Raw genomic sequence first — 27702 nt, forward strand, 5'->3', positions numbered from 1 at the left:
TGCAGAGAGGCCAGTCTTGTCTATTGTAATGGTTAAGGCACCAAAGGTAGAAAGCTAGGTTTAGAAACTGAGGTCTAGACTTGCCTTAGGCATGAAAGCTGGCTAGGTGACTTTGGGCCAGTCACTCTCAGCTCTTGACCTCAAGCTCAGACAATGAGCCAGTTGGTCAATGACTGACACAACCAAAAGGATCAACTGCATCAGTGGTGGGTTTCAAATTTTTTTACTACCTGTTCTGTGGGCATGGGTTGGTGGGTGTGGCTTGGTGGGCGTGACAGGGGAAGGACATTGTAAAATCTCCATTCCAACCCCACTCCAGGGGAAGGATACTGTAGAATCTCTCTTCTCTCCCCAATCCAGGGGAAGGTTACTGCAAAATCCCAATTTCCTCCCGATCCGCTGGGACTTGGGAGGCAGAGAATAGATGGGGGCGGGGCCAGTCAGAATTTTTACTACCGGTTCTCTGAACTACTCAAAATTTTTGCTACTGGTTCTCCAGAACTGGTCAGAACTTGCTGAAACCCACCTCTGAACTGCATTTGTGGGTGCTTGCTTCAGCAACACATATATTTATTTAACAATATATATTTTTTTTAAATATACTTATTTTAACAATATTTAAAATTTATCAATATAAGAAGATTGGCAGGGTCCCTGCACAAGGATGATATACAAAATTCATGTTCCATATTTTTGCATTATTTTATGTTTTTTCTGATGGACACCACCTAAAGTTGTTAAGATAGGCAGCTATAGAAATGAAATAAATAAATAAATAAATAAGAAAATAAGAAAAAATAAGGAAGATAAAGGTAAAGGTAAAGGTAAAGGTTCCCCTCGCAAATATGTGCTAGTCATTCCCGACTTTAGAGGGCGGTGCTCATCCCCGTTTCAAAGCCAAAGAGCCAGTGCTGTCTGAAGATGTCTCCGTGGTCATGTGGCTGGCATGACTAAACGCCAAAGGCACATGGAACATTCTTACCTTCCCCCCCAAGGGGGTTCCTATTTTTCTACTTGCATTTTTTATGTGCTTTTGAACTGCTAGGTTGGCAGAAACTGGGACAAGTAACGGAAGCTCACCCCGTTACGCAGCACTAGAGATTCGAACCGCTGAACTGCCGACCTTTCGAGCGACAAACTCAGCGTCTTAGCCACTGAGCCACCGCGAATAAATAAAAAAAGATAAGGAAGATATTGCTTTGCTAACTCTTGATTTAATACTAGACATGCTACTACACTTCATCCAAAAGCTACTAGTACAATACTAGTACTTTGTACTAGTAGCTATTACTATAAAAGTAAAAGCTACTATACTTCTCAAAACTCCAGGATTATTTCTGTGACCTGGCCCCATCATATTGATATAAAGAAACCAAAAGGGAAGTCATATGCCCTTAAGGTAATTCCTCACTGACAACACTGCAACTCCTTTGAGAAAGGTGCTGGTCGGGAGTGGGTGGGGGAGGGTGGAGAGGAAGACTCTAGTCCTCCCAACTGGACAATGATCAGTAACACTACAAGCAGGTCATCCAGGAGAATCAACTGAGATCCATTCTCTTGCCTCTCTCCCAGTCTCCCCTATTCTTCAGGATAACCAAGGCACCTGAAGTACCCAAAGAGGACCTGAAGCCAGATCAATCAGGATCAAGTAAGGGATTTCAGGCATGTCTAAACCTATGACTGCTCCTGCGTTGTTAGATTTGTTAAGCAATTACTCTGGTTGTAAGGGCCATAGTAATAGGGCTTTAAAAGTACTATAGATCTCCAAGTTACAGACCTGACCACTTAAGAAGAAAGAACTAATTCTTTCTCAACATTTCCTCTATAAAGAAAGGGGGGGGGGGCAGGATTATCCATTACAACCTGCTCATTTTGGCAGATCAGAAGGCATTAAATAACACAGGAACAAAAGCTGGGGGGGTGGGGGGAGATGCAATCCAAAGCAGCTTATTTTTTTTCCCTCCTCCTCACCACTCCCTGCCTCCTTCCAGCTGTGTCAAAGTCCATTTGCTCTTCAGTAGCAGATCTTCCATAAACTTCTGGCTTGGGAAGGTTTTTCCTTATGTTGCCTTTTCTGCTGGGATTGTTGGAACAAGCCAACTTTGGGCGTGATGGAAAGCAGTTGGTCTATCTGCTGGCAGTAGCCTTGATAGTCTTCTTCTGCCTGGCACTTCCCGATCTGTGGAGCCTGCTATTCCCAGAAGGTTGAGGCAATTTAGCCTTTTGCCAGGCATTCTGGGAATTCAACACCTTTTGTAGGCACCAAGTTGGAAAGAAAATGTCTTTTTTCCTCTCAAGACAATGACTGTGTTTTTGGAGACTTTACTGATTACTTCAGCCATTGTTTCTCCTCAACTTTTTATTCTACACTTAAAACCATTTTCTCCTTCCTATGTTCATAACAGAAACTTGATCTGGAAATATTAGAAGGTGGAGTTGTTTCCCAGGATGGAAATTAGCATGATCATTTTCTGATGTTTCTAGAACAAGCTGCTTTAAAGGTATTGGGGTTGTTGCCAAAAGAAAGAATGATGAGAACATTGCGTACGAGAAATTGTGGTTAAGCCTTCAGGGATTAAGAGATGGATTAGGAATCCTGTAGAGTCATACTGGCACATCACGGTAAACCTTGGTTGGTCCTATGTATAGTCATATTTGGCTGGGTTCACATATTACATCAAAGAAACTACCATATATAATGTGTTGTGTGAACACCCTAAGCTGTATGTGAAAGCGGCTTACCAAGTAATATTCAAGATTCATTTCTCTCTTCCCAACTAGTCAGTTGCAGTCAAGCAGTACCCCTAACTAACTTCCCCCTTCCTAACTAGTATGTGTCCAACCATCTTTCTCAAAGAATAACCTTCCATTTCTGGAACTTTCTCCTCTGAGAAATCTATTTCCCCTCTTTTTTTTTTTTTTTATGGTCTACACGTTGATCATTTCCAGTCTCAGTGTTTTGAGTCTTTTTAAAATTCACGATGTTTTATATTTGGTTTATATATCATTGTTATCGGGTGGGTTCTAAATTTTTTTACTACCGGTCCTGTGGGCGTGGCTTCTTTTGTGGGCATGGTTTGATGGTCATGTGACAATTCTTTAGGATTTAGCAGAGGTACTGGTCTACCAGGCTTTTAACTGCTTGCAGAGCTCTACCGGTCTACCCATTTGTTTTTGGAGTGTTCCGGTCTACCTATTTGTTTTTGGAGCACACTGGTCTACCACCACACTGCCTTTTACCGCTGATCAGCTGTAGGGCGGCACTTTGAAGTGCCGCAGCAAGAGTTTAAACAGTTTTTTTCCTTCTAGCCAATCAGCTGGGACTCGGGAGGCAGCGAATAGATTGGGGGCGGGGCGAAGCAGAGGTGGAATTTACCGGTTCTCCGAACTATTCAAAATTTCCACTACCAGTTTGCACGAACTGGGGAGAACCGGTAGCAACCCACCACTGATTGTTATACAGATAAACAGATAATCTGTTGCTGTTTGGGGAAATTAATTTTCAAATGATAGGCTCTTCTATTGTTCCATGCCTGTACATGTTGATGTTTTTGCTGGCCTTTTTATCCTCTTGATCTCCTGTCAATGGGTTTTTCATGCACACAAGATAAACTTTTAATTTACTGCCCACTATTTTTAAAATCAGTTCTTAATAAGCAGTAGGCTTGGTGCCTGGATCTGATTTTATAGTGGGTGGGATTGTGGCCCAATTGCAATCCTGGCTGAGTTTTTGGCTGTTGTGTAACAGCATGATATGATTATATGATGAACCATAGGAAAGCTTCATCCACCTACTCTATGGTGATGTCTTTCATCTCTGGCGTGGGCATTAGGGTCATCCAAGCCTATAAGGCCATGATGGCGAACCTATGACATGCGTGCCAGAGGTGGCACGCAGTGCCCTCTCTGATGGCACATGAGCTGTCACCTCAATTCAGCTCTGCTGCGCGTGCGCGCGCCTCCCGTCAGCCAGCTGGTCTTCAGGACTCTGCGTGCACATGCACAGGGGGCGGGATGCATTTGCAGGGGCCACACATGCATTGCATTTTGTGGGTTTGGGCGCACGCATTCGCGCACATGCGCGCATTGGGCACTCGGTCCAGAAAAGGTTAGCCATCACTGCCATAAGGGAATGGCAGGGGTCTCTTTGTTATCTTGCAATAATTACCCAGAGTCAGGAGACGGGTGGCATATACATTTAAATATAGATAAATATAAATTTACAGAGCTAGTGTGGTGTAGTGGTTAAGAATGCTGGTGTAGAAGCCAGGAGACTGTGAGTTCTAGTCTCAACTGGGTGACTTTGGGCCAATCCCTCTCACTCACTTGATAGGGTTGGTGTTTTGGGTAAAATAGGAAAAGGAAGGAATATTACGGATGTTTGCTGTTCTGAGTTATTTATAAAGTAATAAATGCGGTAAATAAATAAATAAATAAATATAAATTTAATACGTATTGATGATGATGACGGCAGCATGCACTAAGGAAACATTGGCTGTCGTAGTTCTTGTGATGGTGTTGAGGTGCAGTAGAATGGGCGGCCTCATTCCCTTCAGCTGGGTTTGAATTGAATTTCCAGCTCAACCAGTTTGGGAGATCCTTCCCTGCTTATGCAGATGAGTGTTAATTGGACCTAGATAATTCGTTTGTGTTTGATCTTTGTTCCTGCTTCCCTTGGCACCGATATTGCATCCTCCCTGCACTGATGAAATCAGCCTGCAGTCGGAACCTGGCACATCCTGTGGGGGGAAAGAGCTGCTGTCTGCTGCCTCCCTTCCCAAGGCTGCTCCCTGCAGCAGATGGCATCAAGAGCGCATCAAGGCCAGGCCGGCAGCAACAGGAGCTTCCTCCTTTGCCCTGTTTGCCAGACAGTGCGGCCAGGTATTGAAGCGTCTTGTGCCCCAGTGGGTCTGCAGCCAGGGTTCCTTCAAGGATTGCGTGGGTGTGCACTAGAAGATACTTTCTGCGTCCCATCCAGGCAGGGCTGCCGAGAGGATTATTGAGTGCTGGAACAAGACTAATATGGGCCCCTCACCTACACATGGACACATAAATCAATAATGTCATAATTGTACATTTATTAATTACATTCAAACATATTTGCAAATGTATTAAAAAGAGGACAGGTACTTCTGTAAAGGGGGACACGGTGGCTCAGTGGCTAAGACGCTGAGCTTGTCAATCGAAAGGTCGGCAGTTCAAATCCCTAGTGCCGCGTAACGGGGTGAGCTCCCGTTACTTGTCCCAGCTTCTGCCAACCTAGCAGTTTGAAAGCATGTAAAAAATGCAAATAGAAAAATAGGGACCACCTTTGGTGGGAAGGTAACAGCGTTCCGTGCGCCTTTGGCATTGAGTCATGCCGGCCACATGACCACGGAGATGTCTTGGGACAGCGCTGGCTCTTCGGCTTTGAAACGGAGATGAGCACTGCCCTCTAGAGTCAGGAATGACTAGCACATATATGCGAGGGGCATAACCCTAACCTTTACCTTTACTTCTGTAAAAGATAACAAAAACAATAATACACATTAGTATATAAACAGTAATGAAACAATACACATAAGCCATGAATTTATATATTCATAAACGAAATGAAACTTAAACTTGCAAACTTAAATAAGTAATGAAATTAAAATTTAATAAATTGCATAAACAACTGTTCACTGAGTTTTGGATTAATAAAGGATATGTCAAACAAGGCTGCAAGGCGGTTTTGCTATACACACAAAGTATAGAGTATGAAATATATATCCAATATTGTTTTTCTTTTTAAAAATTTGGTTTTAAAAAAAAATTCCCCTGCATGGGCCCCCTTTGAGATCCATGGGCCCCGGAACAATGTACCAGCTGCACACACACACACACACCCTCCTCAGGCTTGCATCCAGGCAAAATTTGCAAATCTTGATGACAATAAATAGATGGCTTCGGAAAAGAGTCGTTCATTTTTCTTAGCTTGCCAAAACTGGTCTTTTGCCCCGTCTTTTCAAAAGGAGAAGCAGTGCTTCCCTTCACCATCCATAGATTGTGGCGAGGAGCAAGTATTTTGTTTGCTTCTCTGTTTTGTACAATCAGAAACAATTGTCTGGTAAGATTAGGAATATGAGGAGACACATGGAACCAACAGCCTCTCCTACCCCCAGAAGGTTCAGAGTAATTATACAAGAAAAAAATGGTCTGGAAGTATCTACCCTGCATCTGTCTGCTGTCTGCTTTCTGCTTGCCATTGAATCAGGATTTTGCTTAGTTTAAAACAAAGCTGACCTTCTCCCAATCTCACCCTGCCAACTGGTGCCTTACAGGACCTCACTAACGTTTACTGCTACTTGAATTGTGATCTTTACTGCAACAGAAAGGGAGAATGATAACATATATGTGTGATAAGTGTACATAATAACTATAATTAATTAAATGAAATGTAAAAATATCTTTGTTCTGGTCCCAATTACTTTGTCCAGCCTCCAATATACTAGGTCAGGTGAAGCCATTAGCTCCATAACAGTATTTTATTCCTTTCTAATTTATTAATCACTGCTAAATCTTCACGTTCACAAGCAATATGTCTCTGAATAGCAAGTCCTAGGGCTGTGATGGCGAACTAGATGGCAGGCAGAGCCATATCGGTCGCACATGAGCTCAGCTCCGTTTTCAGTCTCTGGAGAGCTTCCGGGGGGGGGGGAGGCCGTTTTTACCCTCCTCAGGCTTCTAGAGAGGCTCTGGAGCCTGGGGAGAGCAAAAATTGGACCTACCATGCTCACCGTGCCATCATGTGCCAAAAGCAGAGGGAGCGCGGGTGTGTGTGTGTCACGCGGGCATGGGCAGGGGGCATATAATTATGGGTGTGGGCACGTGCGCGATCCCCCCCGTGCAATCCCCACTTTTGGCGCACGATGGCAAAAGTTAGCCATCACTGCCCTAGGCAGGGGTGGGCAACTGTGGCCCTTTTACAACCTGTGGACTTCAACTCCCAGAATTCCTGGGCTGTCTCAGGAATTCTGGGAGTTGAAGTCCACAGGTTATAAAGGGGCCACAGTTGCCGACCCCTGCCCTAGGGTAAACTGATAAGCAGTGATTCTGGTAAATTTGGGTTGAAATGAAGAAAATTGGTTGTTTTCTTGCAGATGTTTCATTACCCAACTAGGTAACATCATCAGTGCTAGCTGAGTGCCAGCAGTGTTAGCCCTAATTTGAATGTCTGCAAGAAAACAACCAAGCTCAGAAGAGCACCAACGACCCCCCACAATAGTGATTGCCTTCACACTGAGTATTTTATTTTTGTGGGGCAATTGACAGCTGTTGAAAGCAAAGAGCTATAGTTGCAGGGGATGAGGGATCTGTAGCCCCTCAGATTTTGCTGAACTACAGCTCCCAGAAGCCCCAGTCAAGAAGAAGCAATGCTGATATTCGTAGTTCAGGGGCATCTGAAGACAAGAGATCTCAATTCTCCTAGTATTGATAAGAACCTGATGCAGAATAACAGTTCAGTGTTTGTGTAAGAACAAAGATACGTATTCTTCACCATTTTCTTAAAATGGATCATACTCCATTCACATGCTGGGAAGTAGATAGGAAAAACTGGAACCTTGACCCATTTCTTTTTTCCAACTCTTTACCTGGCCTTGCATGCCTTTTCCATGTCTTTAGCGCAGGTGGAATTCAAAATTTATTGGCACAGCAATTGTTAGTTAAAACAAAGCAAAACAAAATTCTGATTGAGAAGCAAAGCTCTAGCAACAGGAAACTTTTAATTTGAAAATGTGATTTATGTAGGCAAGTATATTCAATTAAAGTTCATTTTTCCTCTTAGTTGCTTATGAAACCCTGTCAAGCTTTAACCATAGGCTTCTGCAGAACCTAGTTTGAAAAACCTTGTCTTAGGGCATGCAAAAGTAATGTTTAACAATGAAAGTGACTGAAGTTAAGAAAATATATTTATTTTATTTATTTTTTATTTTTATTTATTTATATCCGGTCTTTATTATTTTTACAAATAATTCAAAGTGGCGAACGTATCCACTACCACCTACTACTACTACTACTACTTTCCCCACAACAACAAACTTGCAAGGTGGGTGGGGCTGAGAGAGAGTGACTGGCCCAAGGTCACTGAGCTGGCTTTACATGGCTAGGTGGAACTGGAATTCTTAGTCTCCTAGCTTCTTCTAGCCTGGTGCCGTAACTGCTAGGCCAAACTGACTTTTGTACCTTTTGTACCTTTTTTAGTGTTTTTTTTGCCAAAGACTGAGAATCAATCTCTGTGTGTGTGTGTGTGTCTGTCTGTCTGTCTGTCTGTCTTTGTCTTCTGTTTGTCTGTCTCTGTCTGTCTCTCTCTCTCTCGTCTCTCTCTCTCTCTCTGTGTATGTCTCTGTGTTTCTCTCTCTTTTTCTGTCTCTCTCTGTCTCTCTCTCTGTCTGTTTCTCTCTGTGTGTGTGTGTTTGTCTCTGTCTGTCTCTCTCTCTTTCTCTTGTCTCTCTCTCTGTGTATGTCTCTGTGTTTCTCTCTCTCTCTTTTTCTGTCTCTCTTTGTCTCTCTCTCTGTCTGTTTTTCTCTATCTGTCTCTGTTTCTCTCTCTCTCTCTGTTTGTCTGTCTGTCTGTCTCTCTTTCTCTCATCTCTGTGTGTATGTCTCTGTGTTTCTCTCTCTCTCTTTTTCTGTCTCTCTCTGTCTCTGTCTCTCTGTCTGTTTTTCTCTTTCTGTCTCTGTTTCTCTCTCTGTTTGTCTCTGTATGTCTGTCTCTCTCTCGTCTCTCTGAGTATATCTGTTTCTCTCTCTCTCTTTCTGTCTCTCTCTGTCTCTCTCTCTGTCTGTTTTTCTCTTTCTGTCTCTGATTCTCTCTCTGCTTCTCTGTCTGTCTGTCTCTCTCTCATCTCTCTCTCTCTGTGTATGTCTCTGTGTTTCTCTCTTTCTGTCTCTCTCTCTGTCTGTCTGTTTTTCTCTTTCTGTCTCTGTTTCTCTCTCTCTGTTTGTCTCTGTCTGTCTGTCTGTCTCTCTTTCTCTCGTCTCTCTCTCTCTCTCTGTATGTCTCTGTGTCTCTCTCTCTCTCTGTGTTTTTCTCTTTCTGTCTCTGTTTCTCTCTCTCTCTGTTTGTCTCTGTCTCTCTCTCATCTCTCTCTCTGAGTATGTCTCTGTGTTTCTCTCTCTCTTTTTCTGTCTCTCTCTGTCTCTCTGTCTCTCTGTCTCTGTGTGTGTGTGTGTGTTTGTCTCTGTCTGTCTGTCTGTCTCTCTCTCGTCTCTCTCTCTCTGTATGTCTCTGTGTTTCTCTCTCTCTTTTTTCTCTCTCTCTGTCTCTCTGTGTGTGTCTCTCTCTGTCTGTTTTTCTCTTTCTGGCTCTGTTTCTCTCTGTGTGTGTTTGTCTCTCTCTCTTGTCTCTCTTTCTGTGTGTATGTCTCTCTGTGTGTGTCTCTCTCTCTCTGTCTGCCTCTGCCTGTCTATCTGTCTCTCTTTCTCTCTCTCTGTCTCTCTGTTTGTCTGTCTGTCTGTCTCTGTCTGTCTGTCTTATTTTGTTTATTTATTTTATTAAATTTCTATACCGCCCTTCTCCCGAAGAACTCAGGGCGGTGAACAGCCACAAGATAAAAACACATAAATACAAAAGTTTAAAATCAAATAAAAATGAATTAAATAATTTGCCTGAATTTAAAAACCCGTAATTTAAAACAAATTAAAATTTAAAATTTACATTTAAAAAGGGGAGAGGATTTAGGCCAGGTCTGTCTTTCTCTCTGTGTGTGTGTGTCTCTCTCTGTGTGTCTCTCTCTCTTTCTCTGTCTCTCTGTCTCTCTCTTCCCCCGCCCCCCCTCCCCATCTCTTTGCCACCACTCTGGGTCACGATGGTCCCCTTTCAGAAAATTCAGCAAATAGGGAAGAAAAACAAATTTCCAGGAATCCACTAGTTGGAAGCTTGCACAGAGCTGGCTGCCAGGCCCTTGCCTCAAGGCAGCAGCTGTTCTTGGGAGAATCTGCCTCATTAAACCACCACCCTTGTATATCCAGCTCCGCAAAACAGAACCAGGGACATGACGAAAGGAGCCCTTTTTGTAACCATCACTGGGAAAGATGTGGAGTTGGAGGTACTAAAAACTGCTCCTCCACCTTCATCTTTCCACCTTTGCCACAGGATTAGTTCGTACAATTGGCAGCTGGGAAGGGATTTATGGGGAGGAGAGGCTCCCTGCATATAGAAAGCTACCATATCAAGAAGGACAGGCATTGTCATGCCTGACTTACTTTATTTATTAAAAATGTGCACAATCAACCGCTCCTGAAGTGATTTGCGGTACAGATAGTCCTTGAATTAACTATCATAATTGAGCCCAAAATTTCTGCTACTGAGACGTTTGTTAAGTGAATTTTGCCCCATTTTATGGCCTTTTTTGCCACAGTTGTTAAGGGCATCACTGCCGTTGTTAAAGTTAGTCACAAGGTTGTTAAGTGAATCTGGCTTCCCCATTGCTTGTCAGAAGGTCGCGAAAGGCGATCACATGACCCTGGGACACTATAACCTTCATAAATATGAACCGGTTGCCAAGCATCTGAATTTTGACCATGTGACCATGGGGATGCTGCAATGGTCGTAACTGTGAAAAATGGTCATAAGTCACTTTTTTCAGTGCCGTTGTAACTCTGAATGGTTACTAAATAAACTGTTGTAAATCGAGGATTGGTTGTACCTGTAATCCAGACTAAAAGCAATCTGGTAAAATTAGACTTCATAAACAACTGCTAGTTTTTCTTTCTCCTTTAAGGGAGGGTGCAGATGTTGGATTTCTTGATGTATGAATTAAAGATCCAGGCTATGGTATAGCACAGAGGTCAGCAACCTGCGGCTCTGGAACCGCATGTGGCTCTTTCACCTCTCTGCTGCAGCTCCCTGTCACTCAAAATATGTGTTACAACCACCAATGTGTGACAACCGCCAGCGCACGATTTATTGAACTTTTCAACCCCCAGTAGGCCAACCATGGATAAATCCAAGAATAGAAAAGTTTCGGAAGAAAACAGAACATTTAATTCAACTATATATGCTAGTTTTGTGGCCGCTCAAAAAATAGTCAGGGATGGGAAGAGTTTTGTGGCTCCCGGTGTTTTCTTTTCTGTGGGAAATGGTCCAAATGGCTCTTTGAGTGTTTAAGGTTGCAGACCTCTGGTATAGCATGTTCACTAGCAAGGGTAAAGTCCAGTGAATTCGGCAGGAATTCCTGCCTACTAGACATGAATAGAATGAGAGCAACACAGTCTACAAGAAAAAAATAATAATTATTATTATTTTTACTAATTGTGTAATCTGATTATGGGAATTGGATAGTGAGAATCCTGAAATGGAAGTCAGCACTTCCAATCGCAAGTCAAAGAAAACATCTCTGGGTGTTTCCCCATATTTAAAATTTACTTGCAAGTAGAAAACTAGCAAATGAAGGCGAGATAGCCTAACTGAGGTGATTTCTTCAAGTAGTTTTCTGCTTCTCCTGAGCATCATATATTCGTACAGCAGAGCATTAAAAAAAAAAAAAGAATCCTTCCCACATTCACATTGGTGGATTCAGTCTACTGCAACTTCATTCCCCACCTCCTTCCTCTGCACGTAGAAACTACGGTATGCACAAGTCTGTTTTTATCTTAAAGGCAGAACATTCCTGTGATAAATATATGATAAATTCTAACGAGAAGTCAGAAGCTGCTTTTTCTAGAGAGGAAACTCTTGCAAGGATGGGCAATTTTGAGCAAACAAAAAGAGTTGCTGGAGTGTTTATGTGCTTATGGATAAGGATTGCTAAGGAGTTTCTCTGGAAGTAAAAACAAGCATGCTGAATTGTAGGAGGCATTGTGGAGTGGGGGGGGGGGCAATTTGCTCCTCTCAAGTGAAATCTGAGAAATGGTTGATGGGAGGGGGGAGTAAAACTGTCCTTATCTTCTATTTCCATTTTCAAATTCAGGATTGTTCCCTCCGAGAAAAGCAACGGTTGTGCGTTGTACTTGTGTAATACATAGAGACACACACACCATCTTAAGGGGAGATTATAAAAAAAAGAATATAACTTTTTCTTCATTTGAGCTCATACGCTAGATTCCTGTTCAGTGTTTCAAATTAATTGCCGTAGAGAGGAAAGGAAAATAAGTAACTCAAGACCTACTGTTAATTTACAAGTAAGTTATAGCGGTATGCCGCCATTGTTTTGTTTTGTTTTTTAATCTTGAAAATGTTAAACAGGGATAGATCCGGTTAGTCTTAGTTAGTTAGTGGGAGACTGCAGGAAATCCCAAGACTGCAGGCTACATTTGAAACAGGACAAAAAAAAAAAATCTCCAAAGGAGGCTTCTATATTTAAACCACTTCTATATTGTTTCTAACAAAAATGTATGGAAATCTCCAAGGAGTTCTCTGAAACTGAGTTTCTTTTTTTTTTTTCCCCTCATGGAACAATATGGCCATGAACGTTCTTTTGTTTATAAAAGAGGATTCCAAGTTTAAGGACAAACGTGGAAACTAAAATGCTGGACTTTGTGAGGTTAATACAATGGATTCTGCAGAGGACAAGCAAGAGACTCTTATTGCATGGATTCAGACCAAGAGATGTTGGGACAGACAAGAACCAAATTCTTTCTTTTTTTAAAAAAATTTTTTTGTAAAGCCATTCAAAGTAAAAGGTCTGTTTGCAAGTTTCTACATGATTTTTCTCCCCAACCTCCATATAATATCACTGGAGCTGCAATCAGACAGATATTCTGAACTGCAGATCTGAACTACAGAAAGATCCAGATCTCATAGGAACCCTCTTTGTAGGAAGAACTGACTCCCAACCCATATAGTTCAGAATTGCTGAACGGGTTGGCAGAAACCCTCCAGGTTTTGCTCAGGTGTGTTGAGTCTTACCTGGAAACACCAGGTGGGGATTGAGTTAAGGACCTGTTGCCTGCCTGTAAAGCATATGGACAGCTGGCAAGTCTCGTCCCTTCTGTAAATGGATGTATGTGTATGTTGCAAAGATCGGTATGTTATTCTGCAGACAGATACTGCCCATTGCAATATTGTGACCTTCTCACAAGCAGAGTTTTCTTCCACAGATCACAAGAGACTGTTTCTCCATTGGAATGAATGGCAGCCATTCATGGATAGGAGCAGAAGTAAAACCCAGGGGCCCTGTTTTCAAGCTGGAGGAGGAAACCTGACTTTAGTCCTAGAATGAAAAGCAGGTTTTAACCTCATTTTATGAGCATTCCTTCTGATTGAAAACAGGTTAGTCTATAACAGCAACTCATACCTCCTGATCTGATACAGGTATTCCTTGATTTACAACCGTTCATTTAGTGACGATTCAAACTTACAATGCCATGTAAAAAGTGACTCATGACCGTTTTTCACACTTATGACCATTGCAGCATCCCTCATGGTGACCTGGTCAAAATTCAGGTGCTTAGCAACTGACTCATATTTATGACAGTTGCAGTGCCCTGGGGTCATGTAATCACCTTTTGTGACCTGACAAGCAATGGGGAAGCCAGATTCACTTAACAACCATGTTACTAATTTAATAACGGCACTGATTCACTTAACAACTGTGGCAAGGAAAGTCTTAAAATGAGGCAAAACTCAATAAATGTCTCATTTAGCAACATAAATTTTGGGCTCAATTGTGGGTCGTATGTTGAGGAGTACCTATATATGTACATAATTTTATTTATATTTTTAAGCAAGAAGATAAAAATGAATACAAACTAATATAGAGAAGGGAAAAGAAAAAGAAATCAAAGAAAAAGCAAGAAGTATAAGAACAGAACAAAGATTGAAGAAAAATAAAAAAAAAGATATAGAAAAGTGGTTTCTGGTGTTTTTCACAGCAGGTATAAGTAGAAATATATTTTAACCTTTCTCTCTAATGTTACATCATATTCTTTCTCTTTCTGATAGTGGGCAATCCTTAATAAAACTCATTTCCCAGGACACCGATGTGTTGCTTGTGAATTTAATTTGGAATGGGCAGAAAATAATGTCCCTGGTTTGGGAAAAAGGCTTTCCTGATTTCAGAACTGGTTTCTTTCATTAAAAAAAAACAAAAACTTTTTCTACTCGTCCCCTGAGCCTACTTTTACTCTTGGCACAATCCACCACGACAAGTTAGAATTAACTTAATAAAGACAAGAACCTCCAGCCGGCCTGCTGGTTGGACAAAGCTGAAGCTGTTCTGTTTTTCCTCTTGTGGTGCCCTCTTCTTCTGCCTATTTCTTTTTGGTTTGGCTGATATTTATGTGTGTATATGTGCATGCGGGTGCCTGTGAGTTTGTTTTTACTTTGGCTCTTCTCCCAAGGATCTGTGGAGTGCAAAAGTGCCAGATTGTATCAAAAATTATAAAAGCAAGTGTTTTGCCTGCTGTTGGGTGGTTTGGTGGGCTTGTTACTAAGTGTCTGGAGGGAAACGGTGTGATTAGTGGTTTTGCTGTATGGGGTGGAATTTTAAGCTGGCTTCCTTCTGAAGAGTTTGTTGATGGGAACAAGGAGAGGATAACTGGGTGAATTGGTTTGCCACTGCCCACAATTCAGATTTTGTAGACTACGACGAGCCATTTTCAGCTTTGCAAAATGCCCATGGTCGAAGAAAGCAAGAGAATCTGCAAATGTCTTTAAAAAGAGTAGTCTGTCTTTAACACAGGTAGTCCTCGAGTTACAACCACACTTGAGCCCAAAATTTCTGTTGCTGAATTAAGTGAGTTTTGCTCCATTTTACCACCTTTCTTGCCACAGTTGTTAAGTGAATCACTGCAGTTGATGAGTTAGTAACACAGCTGTTAAGTGAATCTGGCTTCCCCATTGACCTTGCTTATCAGATGGTCTCAAAAAGTGATTTCATGACCCCGGGGACACTGCAATCGTCGTAAATATGAGCATCTGCCAAGGATCTGAATTTTGATCACGTTGTCATGGGGATGCTGCAACGGTTGTAAGTTTGAAAAATGGTCATAAGTCACATTTTTCAGCACCGTTGTAACTTCAAACAGCCACTAAACAAACTGTTGTAAGTCGAGAACTACCTGTACTTTCCCCTCTATCTCAGTGGCTGGAAGCTTTTTAAATGAAATATGTGATTCTCAGGTCTTCTCCTAGCTGAGGTATAATGTTACTTAATTGAAGTGCGCAGAATGAGCTCCCTATTCAGTGCCACTCAATGTCTAGAGGTGGGGGAGAATTACCCTTCTCTAGCCTGTCCCACCACAGCAGGTGGCAACACCTTCTTGACCATGGCTGATCTTGGGGGAAAAAATAACCAACTAGATCAGACAAGCTTAGTGTTTGATGGGAAACCAGCAAAGCTGTAGGCCAAATTGGGAAGTTTAAAAAAATCCTAAAAGAATGTAATGCCAAATTCCTTCCATATTATTGGCAAAAACAAAACAAAACACCCCAGCATAGATATGTTGTTTGGTCAGCTCACTAAGATAACTGGATTTGAGGATGTCTACATCTTCATTTTAATCATTCTCAAAGATTTAATAAAGTTTGGAGCCTTGCTAATTTTCTCTGGAGAGGAGCAGTTTTGTTTAGGAAGCAAATGTGCATTCTGGATTCTGGATATTCCAGGCTGCTAAACTGATTGACTGGTTGATTTGAAATATTTCTTGTAGCTAGCATTTCAAGAGTCAGGGAAATGTAGAGATGAAAGTGTGGGATGAGGAGCAGGAAAATCCCGATTTAGTCCCCACCACTACCCTCAGCCATGGAAGCTCACATAATGATTTGGAGCCTGTCACACACATTCAATCATAGCTACTTCTATAAGTTTGTTGTTGGGAGGGGAAAAAGAAGGGAGTGCTGCCTCGATCTCCTGAATGAAATATAGGATATAAATCAAATGAATAGTGGGGTGGGTGGAAATTAAGTTTAGAAAATGAGACCTGCATTTTTTTTTCTCTCACCGGTGTTCATTCTGTGGCTGGAAAAAAGGCCTACTACTTCCTAGCTTCACATTCTGTTTCATTCTCCACTCTCCACTTGCAACACCTGTCAATCAGTGATCCATCTTCTTCTTCTTTTTTCCTTCAACCTATGTGATGCTGCTCAATCACTTGCAACCTTCTAAAATTTTCCCCTAAGTATCATCATCTTTAGCAAGTTAAGTGGGTATCTGTCAAAGAAAGGCCGTTCTTTGTACTATTAGCACAATTGTAAAATTAAACAGCCTTCCTTGGAGTCGTTCATCTGCAATTTTTCCTGCTGTTTTCTAGTTAATAGATAGAATCTATTTATTGGTTAGAATTTTGGGCAAGTAACAGCATGATTTTTTTTGGTATTAATTGTCTACATATTTTCCTCCTGGCAATTTGTTTTATGTATGATATGATATGTGTTTGCGCATGCGTGGGTGTTTGATTGCATGGTGCCTTGGTTTTATTGGAATATACATCATAAAGGCGGAAAGATAAGCTATCATTGTTTTAAACTGAAATGCAAGATAAATTCCATAACAATGCATGAAGGGAGCCATCATCTTGTGCAAAACTTACATTATTTGTTTGTATAAATTAGTTCACATCCAAGATGTGAGACATGTTCTGGTTGGTCGATTTGCGAGTATCTTGGCAGAATTAGATCGAGACTGATACATGACTTTCTAGAAAACATGGATGCTCAAAGAATCTACTTCTGTCTCTTGTCCTACAGATTCTTTTTTTCACATTAAAAACAAAATACTCAAGAGTTTCTCAGTACGTGCACAGTTGTATTGAACTTCATCATATGCAATAAAGTGACTAAACTGATAAAGAATTTAAATTGGTAAGCGGGCAAGAGAGGAAGATAGAGTAGTTATATAGAGTAGGCTTTAAATACATATGAGACAAATACTTCAATCAATTAGCAATTGTAACATGTCAGAAATCAGTTGGGCTTTCTGAAGCCTCCTAAGACTGCCTGAAAACTTTTGATGTATGCGAGTTCAGCAGTGGTTGACTGAACATCAAAGTCCCATTCTCATATTAACTAATAGCAGTGGTGGGATTCAGCCAGTTCACACCACTTCGGGAGAACCGGTTGTTAACTTTCTGAGCAATTTGGCAAACTGGTTGTTGGAAGAAATCATTAGGGCAGAGAACCGGTTGTTAAATTGCTTGAATCCCACCACTGACTAATAGGCAATGTTTAATTTGAAAATTATTATTTCCAATTTCAAGATACAATGTAGAGCATAGTTTCCCTTTAAAAATAGTATTTAGATATAATGCCCTTTCGTAATGTCCTCTATAGATACATGTGATACCATCTTGCCAGGGGTTTTTTTTTTAGTAACCGCTGTCTTTCTTCTCTTCTGGGAAGATTTTCAGTTTCCCCAGTCTAGATGCATTACTTACTATTTCCTGGTTGTCGCCCTCTAAATAGTCACCAGGCCCAACCCTGCTTGGTGTTGAACCCAGAGGAGGTCAGCCAGGTGCTGCCACCTGCTTTTTAAATGCAAAAATACATACTTATTCAATTTGGTAAATTTTCCTCCCTCTGTTAGTTCTGAAGTTCTTTGATGTGCATGCCAGCCGAGGAACAGCAGATCAGATGCATGAGAGTTTATCAAATTCAAATTACTCCAAGCATCTTTTATCTAGAATGTAGGAGGACTGCTAAGCATTGCAGGTGAAGAGTGGGAATGAAGGGCTGGGCAGCATTCTGAGGCACTAGGACATTTCTGATTCAAATGTTTGGAGTGGGAAAAGCTTGGGTTCTAGAAAAAGGAACTCCAGCATGGAACATGACTTATGGACAAGTTAGATTTTCATGAAGTGGGGCAGGTATTAAACAAATCTTTTCTTCTGTTTCAGGAGGTGCTGTGAAGCTCTGCGTCTCCCTGCAGGTTCCCCAGACCATCCCCATGGACCTGCGGATTGGACAGCGTCTTGCCAAACCCAGCCCAGATACTGCCTTACTGGCCCTGAAGCAGACACAGCAGCTCCAGCACCAGTTCTTCCTAGCAAGCTTGCATCAACAGCAAGTGGAACAGCTTACTCGCCCGCACTTGCGGGTTAGTTCGGCCATTGTGTTGTTTAGGTTCAACCTGGGAAATAAGAGAGGGGAGGTGCAGATATAGTCCAGGGAGAAGATACTCTCAGGTCCAACATTGTCTTGATATGTTTTAAAGTTTCCTGGAAAAAGATTGATACAGAAATATGAAATGGATACAGATTTAACGTGAAACCCACATTAGGCAATATATTGAGATGAAATCATGTAACAGGCATTATACAGGTGTAGATCAACCCCTTCACAGCAGCTCAGAGTTTCTTGGCAAGGTTTAGGTTTCTAGACTAAAATCTCTAAACTTACTTGAACGTCTGTTTGTAGGTCAGAGGTCATTCAATGACTAATTGGCCATCATAAGAACTGGCTTATGGGATAAGATCTAGAGGCACTTATAGAATCTATAAATTAGCAGGTAGAAGTTGCAACCGAACATGATTTCACTTGGATTGATGCCTGGAATGCTCCTTCCAACCTGGTACTCTCTAAATCAGAGGTCTCCAACCTTGGCAACTTTAAGACTTGTGGACTACAACTCCCATAGTTCCTCAGCCAGCAAACCCAAGACTTAAAGTTGCCAAGGTTGGAGACCCCTGCTCTAGATTCTTGGACAGCATGTCTCATTGGTTTCAGCTACAATGATGGAGATGATGGGTGAAAAATATGCTGGCAGGCATCAGTTTGAGAAAGGAAGTTTAGAATTTTATTTTTATTATTTATTTATATTGCATACTTCTTTAATGCCCATCTCCTTCGGAGAATCACTTTTAGGCATGAAAACATGTGCTATCAACCAGCAACCCTTTCCATCTTAGTGATGGATCAGCCTTGGCAAGAAAAACTGCCATTGCTTTGAGATCTCTCATGTCCCACCGATGTCTCTCATTGCTGGAAGGGAAGTACAAGAATGGGGAAGGCAACTTATGACATCATGACAGATTTGTAGCTTTTAACGGACACCTATAGAGACTCTCCAGTCTACAAAGTGCATTTGGCTACTAGGACCAAATTAATTGGCAGGAATCTGTTGATTGTCTCCTTTCTGACCATAAGATCACTGTCACCTTGGGATGCCCCTTAGGTTCCAACTGCTCTGATCTACTTGCTCAGTTTTGCACAGGTATACAGTGTCCTCAACCAAAATCTGCTCCTGCAAACCTGCTGACCTTTCTGCTACTAGATGCAGTTTGTCTCTTGGCATGGCTTGTGATCCCCTTGCTCAACACCTCCCCACTGTCCCCATTTTGACAGTGTGGAATGGGCTCAGATGTTGTCTGAGCTGTCCTGGTGGCAGCTGCCATCAGTAACTCCCCTGAGCTAGGAATTGGGGAATCTTATCCTCCTGAGCCAGATTCGTCCGATGACCTGCCTTATCATAGTTTCTTTCTGGTCAAAGAAATGACCAGCCATTGTTTTATGTGCCTGATCTTTTTTTTTTTTCATTTATCTTCTGCAGGTGCCCATGGATCCCCCACCCCAAGACACCGTCCCTGGAAAACAGGAACAGGAGCTGCGGCTGCTCTTGAATAAAGACAAAAGCAAACGCAGTAAGAGGTTTTCCATTCTCTCTTTCCCCTTTCTCCCTTAAGAGTGCTTCATGGCTATGCGAGAAATTTCATTCACCCAGGTATCTCTCTTGACTTTTACTTTCCTTCTTGGATTTGGAGAAAAAAAACACGAATTGTTGCCCATGCTATGTGCCATATCCAAGTATTTTATTGACTATTGTGTTTATGGCATATGCACAGGTCTATTGAAAAATAATTGATTTTGATTAGTAGTTGGATAGAAAAACATTAGAAAAATCCCAGACTTCTATGTGAGGAGGGGTAGGATACCCCAAAAGAAAGCAATGGAAAATTACATTTGTCCTGGTGCCAAGGATCAATATGCATCTACCGTATTCTTGTGGGCACTAGGAGCTGACCTCAGCTCAAGAAAATTTTCGTTTGGTATTGAATCTTGGGGTTCTATTAAAATAATTGATGTGGCAGTACCAGGGAAGACAAAGAATTGGAGAAATCACAAAGTATCAAAAATTGAAGTTGAAAGTTGAAGTTGAAAGTTTATGGCATAAATCAGCTGTGCTAGTCCCTGTCATTATTGCAACATTGAATGTTGTACCAAAAAAAAATTGGACCGCACTTAGAAAATCTGCACATTGACAACATTTTCATCTGTCAATTACTTGAGGCCGCACTGCTTGGATCCACAAACATACTACTGCCAATACATTACAACATTCTATGTTCTTGGGAAGAATTCAACGTGTATGAAGGCCAATGCCAGCTAAAGAACTGGCAGCTATTACTTCACCTTGTGTATATGTATAATAAAAATAGTAATAGCTGGAGACAACAAAATCGAAGAGAAAGAACTGGAGAAAATCCAAAAATCCAAAAATCTGCAAATAGAAGTAGAACGATTGTGGCAAAAGAAAACAAAAATAGTACCAGTCCCAAGTCCATGAAAAAAGACTCGATAGGTGGTTAAAAATGCGAAAAATCTAGTCTAAACATCTTCCTGACTGTGCAATCAACCATCATCATCATTAAAATAATTATAGTTTATTAAACCTATATGCTGTTCAATTCTCAATGACTCGGGGTGGCTTACAACAATCAAAAATACAAAACAATCTATAGTATAGAAATGTTGGTAAAACATTGCTACACACAGGCTTATGTAGCTAAACATCCCAAACATAAGAGTGCCAGAATGTGGGTAGGCAGAAGACAAAAAACAGGTTTTGTTATCTGTAATAATTTGTGAAAGAGATCTGCCCTGATTTTAAGCAGATAAAGAAAAAAATATTGGCATCTGGTGGCATTATAAAGACTAACTCCTTTATGCTTGCAATACCTTTTGAGGTTGTTTGTATCTGATGCTACAGTAAAATACAATAGATGTCAGAACAGGGACCGTGCAAAACTGCAGTCAGCCAAAAGTCTTTCTCCTGGCTTGCCCTATACTTTATTAAAGTTCCTGAGCTAAATTCAATCCCAATTCCTTGTGGGTTTTTGTCTTTTGGTTTGCAGAATTAGAATCAGACGTTCATGTTCCTGGGGTCCATCTCACGATGCTACCTAAAGGTTGGCTCTGTGTTACCATGTCCCAGGGAGACTATTCCTGAATAGAAATATTAAGACAAGACGATAAAATAAAGGGTATGAGTATTAAGAAAGAAACTTACACATTGAGGGTTATAATTTTACAGGATCCCAAAAATAATATAGAATACTGGATGAGGAAATTGAATGAGTTTGGGGCTTTGGCAGGTTTCAAAATAAACAAACAAAAAACAACAATGCTGACCGAGAATATGTCTTCTCAGGATAATGATAGATTCAGTAGTGGGATTCAAACAATTTAACAACTGGTTCTCTGCCCTAATGACCGGCTGGGTGGGTGTGGCCATGGTGGGCGTGGCCAGGGGGTGTGACAGGCAGCACTTGGCCTCCTGTACCCCCCTGGGAGCAACAACTGGCCGTGGTGGGATGGTGCTGCCCCCCCCCCCCAGCACACCGTTTTGGGCCTAGTAGGCCTCCCTGCAGCCTCCTGGGAGCGAAAATGGGCCACGGGGCTGCGCCACATCCACCCCCCTGCGTCCTCTTTTGGGCCTGGTAGGCCTCCCTGCACTTACATGGGAGCCAAAATGGGGCACATGGGGACTCCTGGAAGGGGCAGGGAGGGGAGGGAAGGGGAGGGGCTAGGCCAGCCAGCAATTTAACTACCGGTTCGCCCAAATCTGCTGAATTTCACCACTGATATATTGAATAAAAAGTTGGGTTTTAGGGTTGAGAAAAAGGTGAAGTATTTAGAAGTTATGATGACAAATACAAATGTAAAACTGTTTCAAAATAATGATGTCCCCCTTTGGAGGGATATTAAACAGGATTTACAAAGATGGGATAAATTGCATTTATCACTATCGGGTAGAATTTCTGTAATTAAGATGAATATTTTACCAAAGATGCTTTTTTAAAATTTTGCTCTTGTTTTTAAAGAAAAACTAATCAGATCTTGGGGTCATGCAGCAGAATCCGAGGGACAACTTAGCAGTTTCATTAAAATATAAAATTGTTGCTTTTTATCATAAGAGCACATGTCTGCATGGAAGGAATTTTGAAAGTCTAATCAACCACCCCATTAAGATTTTCTTTTAAGATTCTGGTAATAATTTAGTTCTCACTGATGCCACCTTTGTGAGTGGGACTATAGTTCAGTATCTGCTTTGTCCCTTGCGTGGGGAAAAAAGGTAGTTTGAAGCCTTAGGATATCTAGCCAGAATTTGGGAAAAGGTGAACTTGCAAACTGAGAGGGTCACTGTGAAAGAACAGAGCTAATACTGAATCAGATTGATTCATGGTCTCTCTTGGCTTCAGGCACCTTTCTAAGTTACGTACTTTTAAAAACAAAAATCCAAACCTTCATGAATGAATGAAGAATACAGAAATGGTACGTGTGTGTGAACATAAATACATAAAAGATATAGGTGTAAACTTTACATACCCATATACAATATATCTATACATACATACATGCACATATCTAGATGCATGAATATATATATATGCACATATGTATTTATATATACAGTGGGGCAAAAAAAGTATTTAGTCAGCCACCAATTGTGCAAGTTCTCCCACTTAGAAAGATGAGAGAGGCCTGTAATTGTCATCATAGGTAGACCTCAACTATGAGAGACAAAATGAGAAAACAAATCCAGACAATCACATTGTCTGATTTGGAAAGAATTTATTTGCAAATTATGGTGGAAAATAAGTATTTGGTCACCTACAAACAAGCAAGATTTCTGGCTCTCACAGACCTGTAACTTCTTCTTTAAGAGGCTCCTCTCTCCTCCACTCATTACCTGTATTAATGGCACCTGTTTGAACTTGTTATCAGTATAAAAGACACCTGTCCACAACCTCAAACAGTCACTCTCCAAACTCCACTATGGTGAAGACCAAAGAGCTGTCGAAGGACACCAGAAACAAAATTGTAGACCTGCACCAGGCTGGGAAGACTGAATCTGCAATAGGCAAGCAGCTTGGTGTGAAGAAATCAACTGTGGGAGCAATAATTAGAAAATGGAAGACATACAAGACCACTGATAATCTCCCTCAATCTGGGGCAAGATCTCAATCTGGGGCAAGATCCATGCAAGATCTCACCCCGTGGGATCTCATTTGATCTTGTGATCAAAATGATCACAAGAACGGTGAGCAAAAATCCCAGAACCACACGGGGGGACCTAGTGAATGACCTGCAGAGAGCTGGGACCAACTACGCCGCCAGGGACTCAGATCCTGCAGTGCCAGATGTGTGTCCCCCTGCTTAAGCCAGTACATGTCCGGGCCCGTCTGAAGTTTGCTAGAGAGCATTTGGATGATCTAGAAGAGGATTGGGAGAATTTCATATGGTCAGATGAAACCAAAGTAGAACTGTTTGGTAGAAACACAACTTGTCGTGTTTGGAGGAGAGAGAATGCTGAGTTGCATCCAAAGAACACCATACCTACTGTGAAGCATGGGGGTGGCAACATCATGCTTTGGGTCTCTTTCTCTGCAAAGGGACCAGGATGACTGATCCGTGTACAGGAAAGAATGAATGGGACCATGTATCATTAGATTTTGAGTGCAAACCTCCTTCCATCAGCAAGGGCATTGAAGATGAAACGTGGCTGGGTCTTTCAGCATGACAATGATCCCAAACATACCGCCCAGGCAACGAAGGAGTGGCTTCGTAAGAAGCATTTCAAGGTCCTGGAGTGGCCTAGACAGTCTCCAGATCTCAACCCCATAGAAAACCTTTGGAGGGAGTTGAAAGTCTGTGTTGCCCAGCGACAGCCCCAAAACATCACTGCTCTAGAGGAGATCTGCATGGAGGAATGGGCCAACATACCAGCAACAGTGTGTGCCAATCTTGTGAAGACTTACAGACAACGTTTGACCTCTGTCATTGTCAACAAAGGATATATAACAAAGTATTGAGATGAGCTTTTGATATTGACCAAATACTTATTTTCCACCATAATGTGCAAATAAATTCTGTCCAAATCAGACAATGTGATTGTCAGGATTTGTTTTCTCATTTTGTCTCTCATAGTTGAGGTCTACCTATGATGACAATTACAGACCTCTCTCATCTTTTTAAGTGGGAGAACTTGCACAATTGGTGGCTGACTAAATACTTTTTTGCCCCACTGTACATAGATGCATAGATACATGCATTTATACATACATACACAGACATTCATACGCACATAAGTATGCATGCATATATGAATGATTATATGATATAATGCTGTTCAGTAAGAGCTGAGGCTATACTAGAAGTCATTTTAGTCATTTCCCTGTCCCCATATTTTGATAAATAACATATCATTTCCTTCCCTCCCTGTGTATTTTAAGTTCCCCCATTGCCCTTTTTCATAAAACCATTATTTTGAAAATATGTTACGAGCACATGGCCCAGTATAGGCACTGGGAGAAGAGCTGAAACGTCAAAACACCATCAAGGCCCTCTTCTGTGTTTGAAATGTGTATCTGTGAGCAGGATGGACTGTATATCTTTTTCGTACTCCATAAGGGCTACCTCTGAGTTGAAACACAGCAGGGGCCAAACCAGGAAATGGGAGAAAATGAAAACAAGCCAATCTCTCTCCTGCTCCTCCGGTGCTGTTTTTCTCTACCCTCTTTATCGCTATTTCCATCTCTTCCTGTCTGTCTGGCATGCAGGCATCATGATAAGACTGGCTAAAGGTGTATGTTTTTACATGTGTGTGTGTGTGTGTCTTGTAAAGTAACTATCATAATAAAAGAAGAATCCCACAAGCATTGAAAAACTATTGGTTAAGGTCTCCTCAGCTGCTACTCAGTACCCGCAACACTGATGTGAAATTGATAGAGCATCCAAATGTTATGCTGCCCCGCTGCCGAGTTGGGCAGAGAAATAGATGTTAGTACGTTGGCACCGTTCAGAATGGACCATTTTGAAAAAGGATGAGTTGGCATATCACAGCATCATGGTGTGTGAAAAGATTGGCAGTTTGGGTACTTAGTGGCAATCTTTCCTTGCTAACTGTTTTGCGGGGCAAGGGAATGATGAGGTGTGTATGATGATGTCATTGTACAAATGCCACACTTTGTGTACTTGTTTCTCACATCCGACTGCAAGTACATTACGGTGACATTTGAGTGATGACAACATTGTGGGTTTGCTGTGTAGGCCACTACATAGAACCAAGCATGGTATCTGCTCCGTTGCTACAACAGGAAGCAAAGAGAGTCATGGAACACGAAACAAACTTGCGGCTATCAGCTGAACCAATGAAAGGCCTGCTTGGGAGTGACAAAGAAGGAACATAAGGGAGCCAGAAACAAGGTTCCCTCCACTAATTTTGATGGCATCAGTTGCCAGCGTAAGTTGAGAAGATGCAGTGAGGTAGCTGGATCTTCCAGAAGCTCCAACCTCTACATGTTCTATTCAGATAATGAGAACATTACCATAATAGGTCATTCCAAGCCTATCAGGAATGATCTGGCCTGAAAAATGGTTTTGTTTTCCCCTAGAAAACAGCATATTCTGAGGTTGGAATATTTCAGGTATGCTTGATGTTGACCTCAAGCATTTTACATACCACTGCTTGCTGGAGCATGCCCTGTTTCATTCTGCATTCTGCCTTTAGCTTTTTCAGATCAGAATAGTATCCTTATCAGATAGTCTTCAGATCTGATATCAGATCTGAGAATAGTTGTAACAGGCTGATGAGCAACAAGAAGTCAAGGAGTGATCTTGAGGGCATTGTGTCTCTTATTCAATCACAGTGAGGCAAGGGAATCAGCAATCTGCGTAGCTCACCCTGTTGCCCTTTTGACAGGATATCCTGTGTGTTAAGCGCTCCTGGCAGTTGCCTACCCTAACTTTTTCGGAAACTGCTTAGGGCAGAGAAGGTCCTCTTTGTGGCCTCCCAGTTGAAAAAGAATATCTCAGATATTGATAAGCAACATATCTAGAGATCGGTTAGCTTTTCCAATGCTGCATAAAATGCCTTTGGCTATTTTCTTTGCACTCACTTTGCACTCATAAAGATTGGTGTCTGGATAGACTCCAAATAATGGGGAGATAATCAGCAGTGATCACTGCAAAATCATGTCACAAACGCTGCCAATTTCACATCGAAGTGATAGGATAGAGCCCAACCTTAAGCCAGATCTTAACTGCAAGGGTAGATGCTTTAGGATGTGATTTTTTTTAATTTTTACCATTTTCCTTTTCGGATATTTTTTTTTAAAGTCAGAGGTAGCTGGCAGTTGGTTGCACTTACAAATTCAGTGAATAAATAAATGAGCAATATTTGCAACATACTATCCATTCTGTGTGCTTCCAAGCTTTCAGAACATTCTGAGACCCAGAGCAGCATTTTCCGATATTTCAATAATGTAAAGTGTTTGTTAATATTAAAACTAGCATCTTTGGGAAATTCTTGGAATTGGATTCTCGACATTTCTAGTAGGTATCAAGGCAAACAGATCAGTCTTTCCCAACCTGATGCCTGCTAGAAATGTTGAGACTGCAACACCGAGAATTTCCCAGGATACTTATTTTAATCAGCTAGGCTGGGGAATTCTAGAAGTTGTAGATCCTATAAATCTGAAGATCATCAAGTCTGGGAAAAGCGATTTTAGATGTAGGTCATTCCTTTTGTCTCAATTAAGTGGCGTAACTTTATGACGGGAATGAACTGCATGCTTAGGAGTTGTCTTGCCTCAATATGACTCACCAATGTAATTTCATTGCTTGTAATGCCTGAAGGTAGAATCATACCAAAATAGGATAAGTATCAGTTTGTTGGTCCGTTCTTTGGCTGATTTGAAGGCAGGTATGAACTGATCAGAGATCTCTCCTGATCCTGCAGTCCTGTCAGAATTAGATTCCTACCTTACCTGCCTACTCTAAAGAAGAGGAAATCTCCCATTGATTCCACAAAGAGCTTTCCTTTCAATGCAAGTACTGTAGGTAAAAAAAAAAAAAGCAAGAATCACAGCAATTCAACAGATTTTTTTTTTTTTTTTTAAATCCCAGCTGGGATGTTTTTAACTAAGCAAAGCCATTTTTCATGTTAAGTGAACACACCTGATTTGGCTTGTGGCGACCTTTCCTAAGATTTTACCTAGATGATACAGAAAAGTGGTTTGTTTTTCTCTTTGTTTGTTCCTGCAGGCTTTTTTTCATGGGCAAGATCTTCAGCCCTTATTTCAGATTTCTGGTAAAGAATCAGAAGAGGAAAAACAAAACATGCACAGCTATTCTGTCACTAAATTTGCACTATGATCTTGGGCATCACACGGAGGGTTAGGGACAACACATATCCAGCAGGTTGCCCACAGCAGATTTAGTACTAGATTTTTTTTTAATGTGCTTCATTGGTCATCAGGAAAGATGTAAGTCAAGCAAGTCCTGAGGGGGGGGGAGGGGGATCAAGACTGGTCACAAACTAATTGTTCCATATGTGTGTGCGTGTGTGTGTGTGTGCATGTGTGTGTACACGCACACACACACAAATATATATATAGAGAGAGAGGGAGGGAGGGAGGGAGGGAGAGAGAGAGAGAGAGAGAGAGAGAGAGAGAGAGAGAGAGAGAGAGAGAGAGAGAGGTGTTTTTCTATTGAGACAACTGGTCTAACCCAGCATGTGGGAG

General features: G+C 41.5%; 1 protein-coding gene, 1 long non-coding RNA gene and 1 other non-coding gene across 10 annotated transcripts in view; 2 read left to right on the forward strand and 1 right to left on the reverse strand.

The window, feature by feature from the left end:
* The window catches only part of HDAC7 (histone deacetylase 7), a 229515-nt gene that overhangs the window by 145821 nt on the left and 55992 nt on the right, over positions 1-27702 (forward strand). For all 8 annotated transcript variants that reach the window (XM_087886649.1, XM_034419318.3, XM_034419321.3 and 5 more), the window contains 2 exons: positions 17797-17996; positions 19449-19539. In XM_087886649.1, coding sequence (XP_087742775.1) covers positions 17797-17996; positions 19449-19539 — 291 coding nt within the window. The remainder of the gene's footprint in view (positions 1-17796; positions 17997-19448; positions 19540-27702) is intronic.
* Positions 594-695, forward strand: LOC117666639 (U6 spliceosomal RNA). Its single transcript, XR_015732846.1, has one exon. It is a non-coding gene; the product is annotated as a U6 spliceosomal RNA (small nuclear RNA).
* Positions 20817-27266, reverse strand: LOC117666566 (uncharacterized). The gene is made up of 3 exons (XR_004591841.2): positions 27137-27266; positions 26784-27013; positions 20817-21121 (listed from the first exon to the last, which is right to left on the reverse strand). It is a non-coding gene; the product is annotated as an uncharacterized LOC117666566 (long non-coding RNA).

The sequence above is a fragment of the Pantherophis guttatus genome, chromosome 2 (assembly GCF_059756535.1).
Source record: "Pantherophis guttatus breed Tessera chromosome 2, ASM5975653v1, whole genome shotgun sequence".
Taxonomy (NCBI): Eukaryota; Metazoa; Chordata; class Lepidosauria; order Squamata; family Colubridae; genus Pantherophis; species Pantherophis guttatus.